Below are 17,365 nucleotides of genomic sequence, written 5' to 3' on the forward strand. Positions count from 1 at the left end.
CGGGTTTGAGCCCTGGTCTGGGAAGATCCCACATGCCGCGGAGCAACTAAGCCCGTGCGCTACAACTACTGAGCCTATGCTCTAGAGCCCACGAGCCACAACTACTGAGCCCACGTGCCACAACTACTGAAGCCCGCGTGCCTAGAGCCCGTGCTCCACAACAAGAGAAGCCACCACAATGAGAAGCCCATGCACCACAATGGAGAGTAGCCCCCACTCGCCACAACTAGAGAAAGCCCGTGTTCAGCAAATACCCAACACAGCCAAAAATAAATAAATTAATTAAAAAAAAAAAGTAAAGGATGTAAAAATATATACCATATAAACACTAAGCATAAGAAAGCTAGGATGGCTATGTTAAAACCAGGCAAAGTAGATTTCAGAACAAGGTGACAGGATCAGGGATAAAGTGAGTCATTTCATAATGATAAAGGGGTCAATTTATAAAGAAGACATAAATATTATTAATTTACATTCAATTGACTGGAAATGTCAACAGTGCTTTCCCAGTAATTGATAAACAAGTAGAAAGAAAAGAAAAAGGATACAGAAGACTTGAAAAACACTATTCCAGAGTGACACTTCATAACAATAAATGTATCGATTCACCCAAAAGAGAGAACAATACTAAATTCTTATTCACTCAATAACAGAGCTTCAAAATGCATGGAGCAAAAGTTGACAGAACTGAAAGGAGAAATAGATAGTTATGCAAGTATAGTTAAAAATTTCAATCTTCTTTTCTCAGCAACTAATAGTTAATGTAGACCAAAAAAAAATCAGTAAAAATAAAGAAAACGTGAACACCACCACTGGACTTAATTCTTGACATTTACAGAACAATTCACCCAATGACAGAAGAATCTATACTCTTTTAAGGAGATCTGTTAGTAGTAGTGGCTGCAGCAAAGGAAACCGGAGAGTGACAATGAATGCAGAGGAAAACCAGGAAAGATGGTACGCAGGATGCCTACAGATAAAATGATTATAAAAGAAGGGTGTATATCAACTCTGTTGAAAGAAGAAAAGTCAAGAAAGGTGAGAGAAAAAGGTACAGGGAACTTGATAATGTACTGGTAATTGGCGATTTTGGCAAGAGCAGTTTCAGTGGAGAAGTGGGCTGACGACCACACTGGAATGTACTGGGAAGTGAGTGGCAGGGACACTGCAAAAATACAACAAAGAGAAGTGGGGTGGGAGCGGGGGAGGACATGTGCTTACGGGAAGTTTGCCATTTATGATGGGACCTGTTAGAGCAGGTGTCCTGTGGGAATGACCCACCACAGAGAAAGACGTTCATGATGCAGGCTGGAGGGCAAAAGTAAAGGAGTGACTTCCTTAAGAAGGTGAGGGAGGTTAGGATCCAAAGCTCAAGAAGGATTTCCTTTAATTAAAAAAAAGGACAAAAGTAGTATGACTTAACATTAAAAAAAAAAAAAACTTTTAACAAAAATCTCTGTAGGAGGTTAAATTATCCCATTTTAGTAAACGGATTCTATAAACGCTTATAAATAGTTTTCACCTTTTCTTCATGATTCAAAGCCACCATTATGAACACTGATTATTTACTATTTTGGCACGGTGATGAACTCTCATGATCTCAGAGATTTATGGGATAGGCAGGCATGGCTTTCTGTCCTTGCCTTAAAATGGCTATAGACTGCTTTTATTTTCCAGAGATTTTTCTTGTCCCCTCCCTCTACATGAAATCTGCTTTGCTGTGCGTAAGTCCAGAGTAAGTACTTCTACAGAACTATTAAGGCTGAACTAAGGTCATGAAAGGAAATCAAGTAATCAAATGTATTATTCAGTTAAAAGTCCATTCACTTTTATAGACAGCAGTAAGTTACTAAAAAGCTCTGGGATAAAGACAGCTATACACCTTTACTACAAAAGTAAATACATGAATTATATGGTGATACTTTTCTGCCCACCAAGGATACACTAAGTTTACACCTTTGAAAATCTGAATGCTATCAGATAAGTGAGAATTTAGCAGTCTCTGCATTTGAGAAAATCATAAGAAAATATTCCACAAAGTAAAAACATATCCACCTGGAAAATTAAACTGAAAATCAATTTTTCATTTAAAAAATATTTAAAAAACAGTTAAGGACAAGAGAATTCAGGTAATTCATTCATATGCAGAGTTAAATATATGAAAAATGTTCAACTCACTGGTAAAAACAGAAATACAAACTTTAAAGTGTTGATACCATTACTCATTCATTAAATACACAATTTTTAAGTAAATGATAATAGTTGGTGTTATTTAGAGTATGAACTCTCACATACTATTTTTTTTTTTTTAAACGCTTGTTTCTTTTTTTATAGTTTTTTTTAATACTTTATTTATTTATTTTATTTATTTATTTATGACTGTGTTGGGTCTCTTAGTTTTCGTGCGAGGGCCTTCTCCAGATGCGGCAAGCGGGGGCCACTCTTCATCGCGGTGCGGGGGCCGCTCTTCATCGCGGTGCGCGGGCCCCCCACTACCGCGGCCCCTCCCGCCGCGGGGCACAGGCTCCAGACGGGCAGGCTCAGCAGCCGTGGCCCACGGGCCCAGTTGCTCCGCGGCATGTGGGATCCTCCCAGACCAGGGCTCGAACCCGTGTCCCCTGCATTGGCAGGCAGACTCTCAGCCACTGCGCCACCAGGGAAGCCCTCACATACTATTTATAGCACTATACACTGTTTCTTGAAGGAAAATCAGACATTATACAATATACCTTTTTGAATTACACTTACAGAAATTTATTTTATGGAAATAATTGTGGATATGAACAAAGATACAGACAAACGTGGTTATAACAACAACAAAAATTGAAATCTAAAGGCCCAACAATAAAAACAGATTAAAGAAAACATGACATAGCAGAACAATGGAATTTGTTGCCATTCAGGAGGATATGAGAGAATATTTGACAATATGACAGAATACTGTTTTTGTGATAGTAATATTTGTAATAATTTTATAATATATACTAAATAGAAAAGCAGGTTACAAAAAGAGTATGCCTAATATCCTATTTTATTAAAAAGTTACATATATGTAAAAATTACATATATGAAAAGTAATAAAACAAAATGATATGTGATTACTTACATTTCTAAATTTTCTATAATGTTCTAATCTCTTAATAAGAAAAAAATTGGTTACATATTTTTAAAACAGAGAGTGAGAAAAGATAAGAGGTCTGGAACACTTTTACCAGAAAGTGCAGATGCACATCTACTAATGTTTCTAGGTACAAATTAGGCAACACGGCCCTTCTACCCCTTTGAGACGTAACGCTCACGCTTAGTCTAATACTAAAGACGGAATCTGGGCGGGGACGGGAAGGGGACAGAACGCACGGGTGTAGGAGGGACGCTCTGCGCCAGTACAAGCAGCGCCTACGAAGAGCCCCTGCACCTGGAGCCAACGAGGCAGCCTTCGTCCGGGCTGTACTCCCAGGGGCAATTTCTTTCCAGTACTGGGGAGAAGATGGAGGGCTTTTCTTGCTTCTGTTTGTTTTGATGAGTGTGTTTTCATGTGTATGTGTTTGTTTTTAAGGGATTAAAACTCAATATTATAGCTTATCAAAGAAAAACAGAAAATGTGAAATGTTATCGAATGGATAACGTTTTCCACTTGAGGAGCCTACTTGCCTTTGGGTTGTTTGCATCAAATAGACCAGTTGAAAGTCCAATCAGCAAGGAACTCTGTTTTTTATTTCTTGGTGGTGAACCACAGTGAGGTCGAAGTGGAGAGGATTCTTCTAGTGAACAGAGGACTGACTGGACTTGAGAGGCTGCTTTCAAGTGTTTATGGAAAAATGGTTCTGGTTGCACAGATTCATCTACATCACCCTCAGAGTGTGGAGAACCATCCACCCCAGGTTCTGTGGAATAAAGGAAAGATTACATGACGAGTCTATACAGTACTCAACGTGCTAAGTGATACTGAAAAAGTATACTATTTAACATGAATCATAGCAAAAACTCCATGAAAAACAAAATCAAATATATATGTGATTTTATTACCTTATAAATAATCTTTAACCAGGTATGTTTTATTTTCAGAAAGGAGATTTAACTTGTTAAATTCTTCCATTATAACAGAAGTTCAAAAATGTGACACAAATGCAAGGACATGTGAAAAAGTACTGTTTAAACACTCAATAGCTCCAGGTTATCTTTGTTCCTATAGGTTAGATATTAAAAAATTGTACTTCTTATATTTTAATTAACACTATTAGAAATAAGAAGACCACTTATTTAATGTCCTGAGATACTGGCTTAGCTTTGGCCAGCAATTCTTTTTGTTTTGAACATTCAGTAAGATAACTGACCAAAAAGTTACACTGCCCACATTGCCAAACAATACAGGCTTATAAATGCAGAGTCCAGCAGCCATAAAAAAGAATGAAATTCTGCCATTTGCAGCAACGTGGACCTGGAGAAAATAATGCTTAGTGAAATAAGTCAGGCAGAGAAAGACAAATACTGTACGATATCACTTATATGTGGAATATAAAAAATAATACAAATGAATCTATGTACAAAACAGAAACAAATTCACAGACATAGAAAACAACCTTGTGTTTACTGAAAGGGAGAGGGAGCGGGAAGGACAAATTAGGAGTATGGGGTTAACAGATACACACTACTGTGCATCAAATAGATAACCAACAAATATAGCACAGGGAACAATACCCAATGTCTTGTAATAACCTACAATGGAATCTAATCTGCAAATTAAAAAAATGAATCACTATGCTGTGCACCTGAAACTGACACAATATTGTAAATCGACTATACTCCAAAAAACATAATAAAAAAATAAATGCGGAGTCCAGTGCTCTATGCCTATTATATTTTTTAGATAATTAAGGTCAGTGGTTAGCAATGCTCTCCATTAATATATAGTCCAAACAGAACAGGTTAGTGCTAATGACCTTGCAGAAAGTAATCAGGCCAATACAGCGATGCTCACCTACATGAACTTCACTACGGTGATCCATGCCCCTCGGGGCTCCATCTTCAGAAACTTCATTTTGCTGAATGGTGATCCTATCTTCCAACCTGCCACAAACAGAAACACCAGTTAAAAACACATGGCTTACTAGAAATAAAAACACTCTCAAATACAAAAGAGTGGAACACAAGTTCACTAGAGCCCTGTGATCCCTCTTCTGAATACTCTTCTCACTTATACACGCACTGTCTCTTATAAGCACAATCCTACGTTTCAGCCGTTCAAACCTTCACCAGTCACACTCATTCACAACAACCAGGCTCAACATTCTCATCCCAGTGGTTCCCAAAGTGCGGCCCCCTAGACGTCAGCAATACATGGAGACCTGTGTGAAATGCAAATTCTCAGGCTCTGCCCTAGTCCTGTGAGTCAGGAACTTTGGGGGATAAGGCTGAGACAGTTGTTTTGAAATGCTGCAATGTTTGAGAACCACTTCTGTAAGCAATCAAAATGCCCCTTAATATCAGAGAATAGAAAGCAATGATGATATATACTATGAAATATTATGCAGCTATTTAAAAAATGAAGTAGAGATCTGTATAACCAGATATGGAATGATAAGATATATTATTAAGTAAGCAATTTTCAGACCAATTTATATTAAATGGTGTTAGGATTTGAAAAAATGCTGGGTAGCACAGTAAAAGGAATAGAATAATATGTATAAAAACGTTTTAACCCTTAAAGGGAATGAACTGATTTATGTAAAGAAGAACTCACAATTGTTATCTCAATACATGCTGGGAACTAAATTGATGTATTCTTTTTTTAACAAAAATGTAAAAACTACAAGAACATGTTCCAAAAGTTGCCAGTAATTTATTTCTGGGGTTTTCATTTATAAGGCAGTTTTAATTTTGCTAGTACTTTTTAGTCCATTTCAAATTTAAATAATTTTTTACTTTTTCAGTTTTAAATTTTGAGCAATTTTCTATTTTTATTTCTAAAAGTTTTGCTTTATTTTTAATCATACAAGTAATACATTTCTTCATATGAAATGTAATGTTCCTTGGTTCCTCAAAAAGTGAAACATAAAATTACCATATGCTGTGGCAATTCCACTCCTAAATATATATACTCAAAAGAACTGAATACAGGTGTGCAAACACAGAATTGTACACAATGTTCATGGCAGTACTATTCAAAAGAACCAAAAGGCAGAAGCAACTCTGGAAATGACCCACCATCATCTGCTGAATGTTGTCAACTGCTCAATGGATAAACATATAGGGTATATTCATGTAATGGAATATTATTATTCAGCTATAAAAAGGAATGAAGAACTGATACATCCTACAACACAGATAAGCTTTGCAAACAGTATGCTAAGTAAAAGAAGCCAGATGCAAAAAGCCACACACTGTACGGTTCCACAGGAAATGTCAAATCCAGAACAGGCAAATCCACAGAGATAGAAGCAGATCAGTGGTGCCAGGGGCTGGGGGAGGGGAACACGGGGAGTGGCTGCTTATGGGCACAGGGATTCCTTTGGGGTTGAGGGAATGTTCTGGAACCATATAGTGTCAAAATGTACACTTTAAAATGATTAAAATGATAAATTTTATGTTATATAAATTTTACCTCAATTAAAAAAAAAAATGATGCTTTTAGGAGTCCCCTAACCACTCAATTCCCAGTTGCCTTTACTGTTATCAGTTTTGTGTACATCTTACCATACTTTTCCCTTAAATTTACATACATATATATTCACTTAAGGATATATAATAATTTTAATAGGATTATCATAGCATTATTCTAATATATGGAAATGCTTTTTTATTCAAAATAATTTTATTCTGTTAATCATTCAATATTTTGACATATTTCCATATTAATGCATGGAGCTCCGTTTTATTTCAGTGCTGCGTACCCATTATGCGGTATACTGAGAAAGGAACAGTATTTTTAGCTGCTTCCATACTAACGATTATTTAGACTACTTCAAATGATTTCCTATGACTCTCCTGCAGTAAACATGCCGGTACAGCTTTGCATCCATGTCCAAGTCCAGCCCACCTCCTGTTTCCACAGACAAAGTTGCACTGCAGCAGCCATGCTCACCTGTTCGTGTGTTACCTATGGCTGCTTTTGCAGAGCAAAGGCAGAATCGAACAGCTGCATCACAGACCATAAGGTCTACACGGCCAAAAAAGTTTACAATCTGGCCCTTTACAGAAAACATTTGACAATCCCTGTTACAAGCACAGCAAAGGAAGGAACTTCCAATTACTTTTTAAGAAGGAAGATAAAAAGAACACCAAAATATGACAGTGATTTCCCATGACGAAAGGGAACTACAGATGACTCTCCAGAGTACTAATGCAAAAGTCCTAAAATGAAGCATTAGCAAACAGAAGTACATTAAAATAGTAGTACCTCATGGCCAAGTAGAGTTTACTAAGGTATGCAGGATACTTCAATATTAGGTAACCTATTAATATAATTCATTATACCAACAGATAAAGGAAAACAATTATATGAATGGTTCCATAGATACCGAAAGGTCATTTGACAAAATACACTCCTGACTTTTTTAGCCAGTAAAATATGAGTAAATACTCTGAGCTAGAAATTATAGTCATGCCTAACAAGGGTTAACATTAGAATCATTTCACTGAAATGAAGAACAAGACAAAGATAGCCCTATTTCCAATATTTAACACTGTATAAAGGTACGAAGCAATGCAACTGGAGAGAAAGAAACGAGTGTTAAAAAAAACTGGAAAGACATAAAGCCATCATTTTCATATGATATGACTGTATATCTGAAAAATACAAAAGATTCAACTGAAAATTTATCATGAACAATAGCAGATACCAATAAGATGGTAGGGTACAAAATCAATATAAAGAAATCCACAGCTTTCATATATACAACCTTCTAGTTAGAAGATCTCACAGAGGAACAGGCACCATTTATAACACCAAACAAAAGATAATAAAGCTAGGAATAAGCTTACCCATAAAAGCACAAAGCCTAGATAAAGAAAACTCCCAACCTGATCAAAAAACAAGGCCTATTCTGTTCTTCTCGGACAGGAAGAACACACACAGCATGTTCACGTCCCTGCATTAATTTATGAATTTAGCATCCCGATAAAATATAAACTGATTTTTTTTATGTGAGGGAAGGTGGGCTAAATTTAATAAATTCTAAATTCAGATGAAAAATTATACAGGCAAGAAGAGCGATGAAAGTGAATAAGCCTTACATGATCTTAAAATATCTTTTACATTTTAATTAAAACAGTGTGTACCAGCACACTGAACAAAGATCAATGGAACAGGAAAATAAGGTATAAGCATGAACCCAAATAATTAAGAAAATTCAGTGCATATTAAAAGTGGCATTTTAAATCTGTGCAGGAAAGGTGGGGTCTTTAATAAATGGAGTTACAACTGTGTAGCCATCTGGAAGAAAAACCGACTCCGTGGACACCAGGATAAATTCCAAATAGATCAAAGAGGTAAATATAAGAAGCGCCTACATGAAAGTACCAGAAGAAAAGATTAAAATACTCTTTGATAACCTTAGAGAAAACAAAGTTTCTCTGAATAATTATCAAAATCCAGGTAAACATGACAACGTAAAAACAAACAACCAAAAAACTTCTGCATGGCAAAAAAATAAAACATAAGTGACCAACGGTGAAAAAATAGTTACAATTCACATAATAACCAAGGCAAATATCTCTAATATTTAAGGAGTTCTTACCAATTTATCAGAGACCAAACAACCAAATTTTAAAAATGGGTCAAAGATGTAAACAGGGAATTCACAGAAAAGGAAATACAAATGTGACTTAAACATCTGAAAAGATGTGCTCAACTTTACTTATAAAAAGAAAGAGATAAACTAAGACCCCAAACTGAGATACTACTTTTTACCTATCAGACTGGCAAAAATCAAAAACTTTGGTAATAAAAGTTTGGCAAGTCTGTGGGGAAAACAGGAGGTTTCATACATTCTTTCGGAGTGCATAAACTAGTACAGTCCCTGGGGAGAATAATAATTGCATGTATAAAATCATACTTCTTTGTCTCTATCCTCCAGATACACAGTAGTCCCCCCTTACCGACAGAGGGATACAGTCCAGGACCCCCAGTGGATGCCTGAAACATGGACAGAACCGAACCATGTTTTCCATTCATGCCTTTTACCCACAAATTTAATGGCTTTTCATCTTAACTAAGCGCCTATCACACCCTGTAGGTGTAACGTTTACAGTTTGAGGTTCGACAGCAAAACTAGCACAGATTTCCTTTTCCATCTTCACAACTTCACAGGTAGAAGTTTCATTCTTAACATAGACCTTAGCGACCTCAGGTATACGATGTTTTTCTTTCTTTGTTAAGTCGAGAACCTTCACCTCTCACTTAAAGGAAGCATCTTGTGGCTTCTATTCGGCACAGCCGAACTGCCAGCGTCACTACTCTCGCGCTTTGGGGCTGTTATTAAGCAAAACAAGGGTCACATGAACACGAGCACTGGGACACCCAGACAGCAGATCTAATAGTCTAGACGGCTACTAAGTGACTGACACGCAGGTAGCACACACAGCGTGGACACGCTGAATGAAGGGATGGTTCACGTCCTGCACAGGACACATGGGGACAGCAGGATATGTCATCACACCACTCAGAACAGCACACAATTTAAAACTTATGAATGTGTATTTCTGGAGTTTTCCATTTCATATTTTCGGACTGTGGTTGATGGCAGGTAATTGAAACCATGAAGAGCGAAACCCTGTTGAATAAGGGGGAATGACTGTACTTATACACATGCAAAATACCCTTATTACTTAGGTTATCCACTCCAGCATCGTTTGTAGTATCCACTGCTGTAGGAGACTAATCAGAGTTATAGTATATTCATACAATGGACTAGTACATAGCCATGAAGTAACAAAAAAAGAGGAAGCCCTCTGTGTGTCAGTATGAAAAAATTCCCAGGTTACTGACTAAAATAAAAAATGTGTACATTATACTAACAACTGTATTTAAAAGCGAGGGAGACTGTATATTCGCTTTTGCTTCTGTTTATGTTAATATTCATTACTATTAAACATGTCTGGAAAGAGGAGAGAGTGGGAATTTGCTGGATGGGGATAGAAGTGGGAAAGAGACTTTTATCTCTGTTTATCTTTATACACTTGTGGATTTCTGAACCACATGAATGTAATATCTATTCCCAAATTAAACTATTTTTATAAGGTATTATAATAGGATTTAATGTAATATTGGGTTATTACACTATTTCTTTAAAAGGTATTACAAAAAGGGACCAGGTTTTGAAATGTAAGAAAGAGGTAACGTACTCAGCCTCCTTTGCTTCTTTAATCTCACTAACCCACACGTCGAGTACAGGGCATGGCAAGCCACCGTCCCTGTCTGCTCCACTTGGCTCCTGCAGAAATTCTGCTTCCAAGTCATCAGGCTCTGCACAGCAAAAACATAACAAGAAACAGGTCTCAAAGCAAAATCCATTTAGAGAAAATGGAATAAACCTCCTATAAGTTATCATACCTAGTTTTAGGCTAAAGTATTAATAGTAATTACATCGAAAAATTTAATATTTTATCTATAGATCTTTAATCTTACTGTGTTGACTCTCTAGTTGTTTCTGAAATAACAGACTTTTCCTTTTGCATTTTCACTGCAATAAAAATACCCCAAAGAAATACAGTACACTGTATTTTGATTATAAAAAATTTTCTCTTCATTAAAATTTCAGTAATATGTAAATTGCTTTCTAGAAGGTATAAAAACTAGTTTAAAGAATAACACTATCTGTGGTTAGAAATATGGAAGGGGAGAAGATATCACTGATTAGTAACTGACGGGAAAGTTCAATCATCAAAAAAAACAAACAAAAAACACCAAACACCCCATTACCCGGACTTTTACAATGATATTGAGAACATAATTGGAGTGCACTAAATCTATTTTCCTAGACTCTCAGACAATTAACAACCAGGGTACTACCTCTGTTTTCTGGCAGTGGCTCATTTTTCATCTGGGTGATAGTTCCTGGAAGTAAATAGTAATGAGAAACAGTTTCTGTCTTCATTTGTTAACTTTTCTTTTTCTTCTCCAGTTCTTATTTCAGCCACCATGACCACCGCTTTTTTTCCTAAAATCCAGATACTCTTTCCTTCTGTATTTTAAAAGTTTCCAATCAGTTGTCCAGTTTAGAAAGATGATTGGTATTGTACCAATCTTTAAAGTTCTTATCTTTTACTCAAATGATTTTTTGGTCATGCATATGAGGTAAGCAATTGGGGGAGGGGGATCCTTAAAAGTTTTTTTAATGAATATTTGTTCTCTAGCACCTTAAGCCCTATCAATATGACTCATTCTACGAACTAGATTTGTCAATGTACTGCCCATAAAGTCGAAAATATTTACTATGTGACTCTCTGTAGAAGAAGTTTGCCAACTCTTGCACTAGGCTATACAGCCTCTATTTATATGCCTAACAGGGTTTTTCTTTGTTTTTTTTTAAGAAAAGGCGTAAGGTACATGTTAACTATGATTCTAATGAATAAGACTATTTAAGTAACTATGAAGTTACTATGGTGAATTAAAGACAACCACACATGAAGCAAGGTGTCCAGCGTTCCTCTCATTTAGAGGGGACTCTGTTGCCCCTCTCCTTGAGTTTGCCCCGGCAGTGAGATCGCCTGGACCAGCTGAGTACAGCTGGAGTCTTGTAAGCCAATTCCACGGCCAGCCTTGAAGGGAACTGGCAGCTTCCACCTTGGAATCTGGAAGCCTAAGCCACATGAAAGAAGTTTAACGATCCTGCAAAGACTACATGGCAAGGCCCTGACACTAAGCTAAGGGGCGGGACCCAGCGGAACAGGCCAAGTGCTGCCGAGATGCCACAAGTGGGAGTGACACCATCTCCCACCCTCCAAGGAGGCACAGCTGACAGCTCAACATCACTGAGCGATGCCAGCTGATGCCACAAGGAGGAGGAGAACCTTCCCAATTCCTTATGCACATAAGTGTGAGATAAAACAAAACAGTTCTTTTAAGTCACTGAGTTTGGGGAGCAATCTGCTTTGCAGCACTAGATAAGCAAGACAGAATTTCATATCTGAAGGTGGGGTGCTGCCATGACAAAGCTTCTGCAAGTACAAGCGGCTTCTACAAGTACAAGTGGCTTCTACCTGGGGATGTGGGAGCCCTGTGAGACGTCAGACCACCCTGCTGGAAAGAGTGCATAGAAAGGCCTGGAGACCGCATGAAGAGGAAGGGGCGAGCCGGGCCCAGCCTCTGAGCTGTACCTGTCAGGACACCAGGTAAGCCCTCTCGGACCCATGAGACCAGAAATCACAGAGACAAGAGCACACGGATTAGAAAAGCACATGGCTGAGCCAGGTCTTGACTCAATTCCCAACACACAAAATCAGGAGACAGAGTAAAATGGCTGTTCTTTTAACACTAGGTTTTGGGGTGTTTTGCTATGTGGCGATAAAAAAAAAAAAGACCAGTTACTAGAAAAAAGAGTGAACTTAATTTGAGATGAATCACCCAAACATATATACATATTTTGAAGATCCATTTATAAAGAAGACATTAAAGTATTATTAAATCAAATCAATCTCATTTTGCCCCATTAAAACATACCATCCAAATTTCCTTCTGGTTTCAATGCCGTCTGTGGAGATGGCTCACTAAAGTTTGGACTGTTTGTCTCAGCAGAAGAATCAACAGTAGCTGATGGGTTCATTTCAGGTGAAATACATTTTATTTTTTCTTCTCCAGTAATTAAGGGTTTGCACTCCTCCCCTTGAGGAGAAATCTCTGAAACAACAAAAAGATGAAAATTCATGCTACGTTCTCAAAGTGACTTGAATTTTATCTGTAACAGCACTTAGAACAAAGTTCATTATTACAGCAGGTAATTACTGGGTAAGTTCTGTAATGTACTAGAAATGAATAAACGATTAAGGCACATGATAGCCACACTTAATTCAAATTGGAAAGGCATTTTTGTTATAAAGACATTGTTTTTCAGGCTTTTCAGATCAGTTAGAAAAATGTTTGCCTTTACTTAAAATCACAGCTCTCATTAAATTTAAAAGTGAGATAGTACTAAAACTCACTTGACAAGTATTCTGGACTTAGACATTTCAGCATTAAAGCAAGTTAGTACACATCAGTGTACTAACCTTTTTGAAGGTCTGACACCTAGTTTAATAGCTAATTTAGCATGTCTGGGTGGTGTTCTCCACATGAGCACCCAGTGATACTGCTGCTCTAGTACCCAGTTCTCTACAGCAATATATATTCCCCTCTAAGCTCTGTGCCTCATCTGTAATCACTGATGACAAGCATGACTATGAAGCATGACCAAACTGTACAACTGAATAGGATATTTTTCTAAAACTATGGTGAAATACACATGTGATATGGTTGACCCACATGACTTTTCTATTTGCTGGGATTGGGTCTGCATTATGCCCATGGATAGACATTTTAATGATTATGAATTATAAAAATCCCTTAAAATAAAAAAATTTAAAATCAAAAAGTTCCCATGGGATAGAGACATATTTCAGTGTCAAGCATAAAGATTCTTAAGTATACAGAATTAGGTTACACCATTCATATGTGTGTGACTTTGTAATAATACTCTCAAATTAATAAAAAGAGATTTCAATTTCTACCATTGTTGTATGAATGTAATTTTATTTTTTAATAACCACACTCATGTATGGTTTTGATTATCCCAGTTGAGTTACTGTGTATGTATGCACAGGAATGTTTTGTTCAAATATATTTTTGAATTTTCAATAATCATAAATCAAATCTTACCTTTATGTATAAAACCCTTTATGTAATATAAAATGTATAATATTATACATAACATTCAGAATACGATTATTTTGACATGTTGGTTTGTATTTTTAATGTCCCAGTTGCAGTATTTAATTATTTGAAACAGACTGAAACTTGGTAACAGTCAATAAAGCTAAAAAAAACAAGTGGTAAAAAAAATAAACAAACAAAAATAAATTTCTAAGGTGGCTAACATACATTTCTAAGGTAGCTTACTTGCCTTTTCCTTTAGATGAAACTTTTACATATATATATAAATGTCAGAATGATATATTTATGTCAAAATGATATTTTTAAAATTATGAACTAACCGTTTTTGTGTGTTTCTGGTAATTGCTCAGAGACTTCCCATACTTTAAACTGACACCAGGAGAGGTTGGATTCAGCTCAGAACAGCTGACTGCAGTTACCTGGAAGATGCCCAGGTCAGTCCCGTCCATTCCTTGGAGAAGCTCCTTTCCAGCTCACTACTGGGAGCTCCCCTAACACCCATTCTGTCTTAGCTAATCTGCTGGACTTCTGGCTACACCAGTAAGCCTTCCTGTATCTATCTGGGCTGGTCAGTACATCTCCATGACGTTTTCTTCCCCCTCCCTCAGTCACTCCAATGCTCACATCTCGGAGATCCTGTCATTCAGTACAGCTCCTCAAAAAGTTCACTGTTAAATACCCCACCTTCTAATTCCCAACATCCTGTGTTTCCACTCACCTCCCTCTACTACCCCAACTCTAAAGAATGTTACCCGACCGGGACCTAAAATGCACTGATCCTACCATGGTTTCTCTCCCCATCGTCCCCATTAAAATCCATCTACAGCCCATCATTAAAAACATTCTCTTCCATACATCCTCAACTCACGGTATTCACAGCAAAACCCCAACTCCACATCAGTTCCATCTTCTGCCTGCCATGTCTGAACACATGTGGCTGGAACAGTTGGAGAAGAACACAGAGCCTTGCTCCCTGGTCCCAAGTTCAATTCATCATCACTGAAGTCAGGTGGGGCCTTGGTGTTGCCCACGTCCTTCTGTAACACTGGGCTGGCAGGCACTGCCCGGTTCAGTTAACTCCTTAGGAAAAACAGCTGCGCATAGCTGCTTGTGAGCTGCTTTACCTCTTACTTCTTCCTGGTCCATGAGAACAAAACTACAGTGCTGCCCAGGTTCTGGAACATCTTCCCTTCACCAAGCCTCATCAACAATGCGACAGTGGCAGAGGTCACATCTGTGCTCTGCTCATTCAGTCTAAGTGTTCTGCTATAAAATAATGTCTATTAAAACCAGGAACAAGGATGCCAGACAGCACTATGATTACTGAAGATTGCTCTGGAGGGTCTAACAAATGCAGTGATAAGGAAAGGGAATAATCAAATAAATACTAGACAAAAAAACCTATTTCTTATTACTGATGAGATAATCTGCACATTTATAAGATTTACGATGTCAAAGAAAAAAACTTAACAGATTTAATGAAATAATTCAGTAAGGAGTCTGGCTATAAAATTTTACATAGCTGGGTAATAGAAAGAATAGCTTTATTTTAACTAGAAATAACAACCTAGGGAAATGGAAAAAATACATCATCTATATTATAATAAAGACAAAAATACACCCATTGTATAAAAATAAATTTACCAAAAAAGCTTTTAGAACTTAAATGAACAAAACAAAATGTTACTGAAAAACACAGAGCAAGACTGGTGCAAAAAGAAAGACATACTTAAATTCTTGAAATAAAAAAAATTCCAAAAATCATGGGGACTTCCCTGGTGGTCCAGTGGTTAAGACTTCGCCTTCCAATACAGGCAGTGAGGGTTCGATCCCTGGTCGGGGAACTAAGATCCCACATGCCGCGGGGTGCAGCCAAAAAGTTAAAGAAAAAAAAATTCCAAAAATCAATATACAAATTTAATACAATTCTAATCATAATACTCAATTAGATAAAGTGAACTTAAAATTCCTTTGAAATAATAATTGTCTAAAAACAACCAAGGACGGGACTTCCCTGGTGGCACAGTGGTTAAGAGTCCACCTGCCAATGCAGGGGACACGGGTTCGAGCCCTGGTCCGGGAAGATCCCACGTGCTGCAGAGCACAACTAAGCCCGTGCACCACAACTACTGAGTCTGGGCTCTAGAGCCTGTAAGCCACATCTACTGAGCCCACGTGCTACAACTACTGAAGCCCATGTGCCTAGAGCCCACGCTCCACAACAAGAGAAGCCACCACAATGAGAAGCCCACACACTGCAATGAACAGTAGCCCCTGCTCGCCTCAGCTAGAGAAAGCCTGCGCACAGCAACAAAGACCCAACACAGCCAAAAATAAATAAATAAATAACTTAATTAATTTAAAAAATACTACTATAAAAAAAATAAAATAAAAACAACCAAGGAAAATATTTTAGAATTCCAGCTAGGTTAAAGATTATATACATATATGCATGCACATGTGTACACATGTCTGTTATCTATCTAATCCAAAGATTTGCCAAATTTTTCACCCAATAAAGGAAGTTCAGAAGATATAAATAAAAGATATACTTGCATGAAAATTTTAAAAAAAGAAAAAAAAAACTCTGTACAGCCAAAAATAGCATAAAAATAAGTGAAACAGCAGAGGGTGGAAAGAAACTGTGATGATATACTAGATAAAGGTTACTTATACCAGATTAAAAATTCATAAGAAAAAAAACTGGAAATGTAATATAAAAAAGGCAAAGAATATACACACAATTTACCGAGAAGCAAATCAAAATGGCCAAAAGACTGTGATATGATGAAATTCACTCACAATCAGAAAATCACAAATGGAATCTTAACTTGTAAGATTGGTAACAATGAAAAAAAAGTGATAATATTGACAAGGCCTGCTTAATATTTGAAAATCAATCAATGTTATTTGTTACATTAATATAATCAAGGAGAAAAATCATACAATCATCTTAATTAAGTCAGAAAAAGGGTGAGATAAAATTTAATGACTCTTTATAAAATAAGACTAGAAGGGAATTCCTTAATCTGAAAATGGGTATTTTCAAAAAAGACTTGAGTTAACATGATACATTTTACTCCCTTGAATCAAGAACATGACCCTTCTATTCAACATTCTACTAAATGGCATTTTTTGAAGAGAAGTTGTTAATTTTATTATAGTCCAATTTATTCAGTCCTCTTCTTTACAGTTGGCATTTTTAAGGACAAGTTTAAATGGACAAGCCATTAAAAGACAAAATATATTTACAACACATGTAACTAACAAAAGGCTTCTATCCAGAATATACAAAGAACTCCTAAAAACCAAAGGGAAACCAACATAATGGAAACATAGGCAAGACACTTGAATAGGCAGTTCAGAAAAGAGCATATGTATCTTAGTAAGAAATTTTTGGATATGACACCAAAGCACAAACAAAAACAAAACAAAACGGTGGGTCTACATGAGTAAAAGCTTGTGCACAGCAAAGGAAAAAATCAACAAAATAAAGAGGTA

The 17,365-nt window shown here is 36.9% G+C and overlaps 1 protein-coding gene across 9 annotated transcripts in view; it reads right to left on the reverse strand.

Annotated features, from left to right (window-relative positions):
* The window catches only part of NEK1 (NIMA related kinase 1), a 206,392-nt gene that overhangs the window by 25,367 nt on the left and 163,660 nt on the right, over nt 1-17,365 (reverse strand). For all 9 annotated transcript variants that reach the window (XM_057548150.1, XM_057548156.1, XM_057548154.1 and 6 more), the window contains 4 exons: nt 12,659-12,835; nt 10,342-10,462; nt 4,979-5,067; nt 3,652-3,884 (listed from right to left, as the gene is read on the reverse strand). In XM_057548150.1, the coding sequence (XP_057404133.1) occupies nt 3,652-3,884; nt 4,979-5,067; nt 10,342-10,462; nt 12,659-12,835 (620 nt within the window). The remainder of the gene's footprint in view (nt 1-3,651; nt 3,885-4,978; nt 5,068-10,341; nt 10,463-12,658; nt 12,836-17,365) is intronic.

This window comes from Balaenoptera acutorostrata, chromosome 6, assembly GCF_949987535.1.
Source record: "Balaenoptera acutorostrata chromosome 6, mBalAcu1.1, whole genome shotgun sequence".
Taxonomy (NCBI): Eukaryota; Metazoa; Chordata; class Mammalia; order Artiodactyla; family Balaenopteridae; genus Balaenoptera; species Balaenoptera acutorostrata.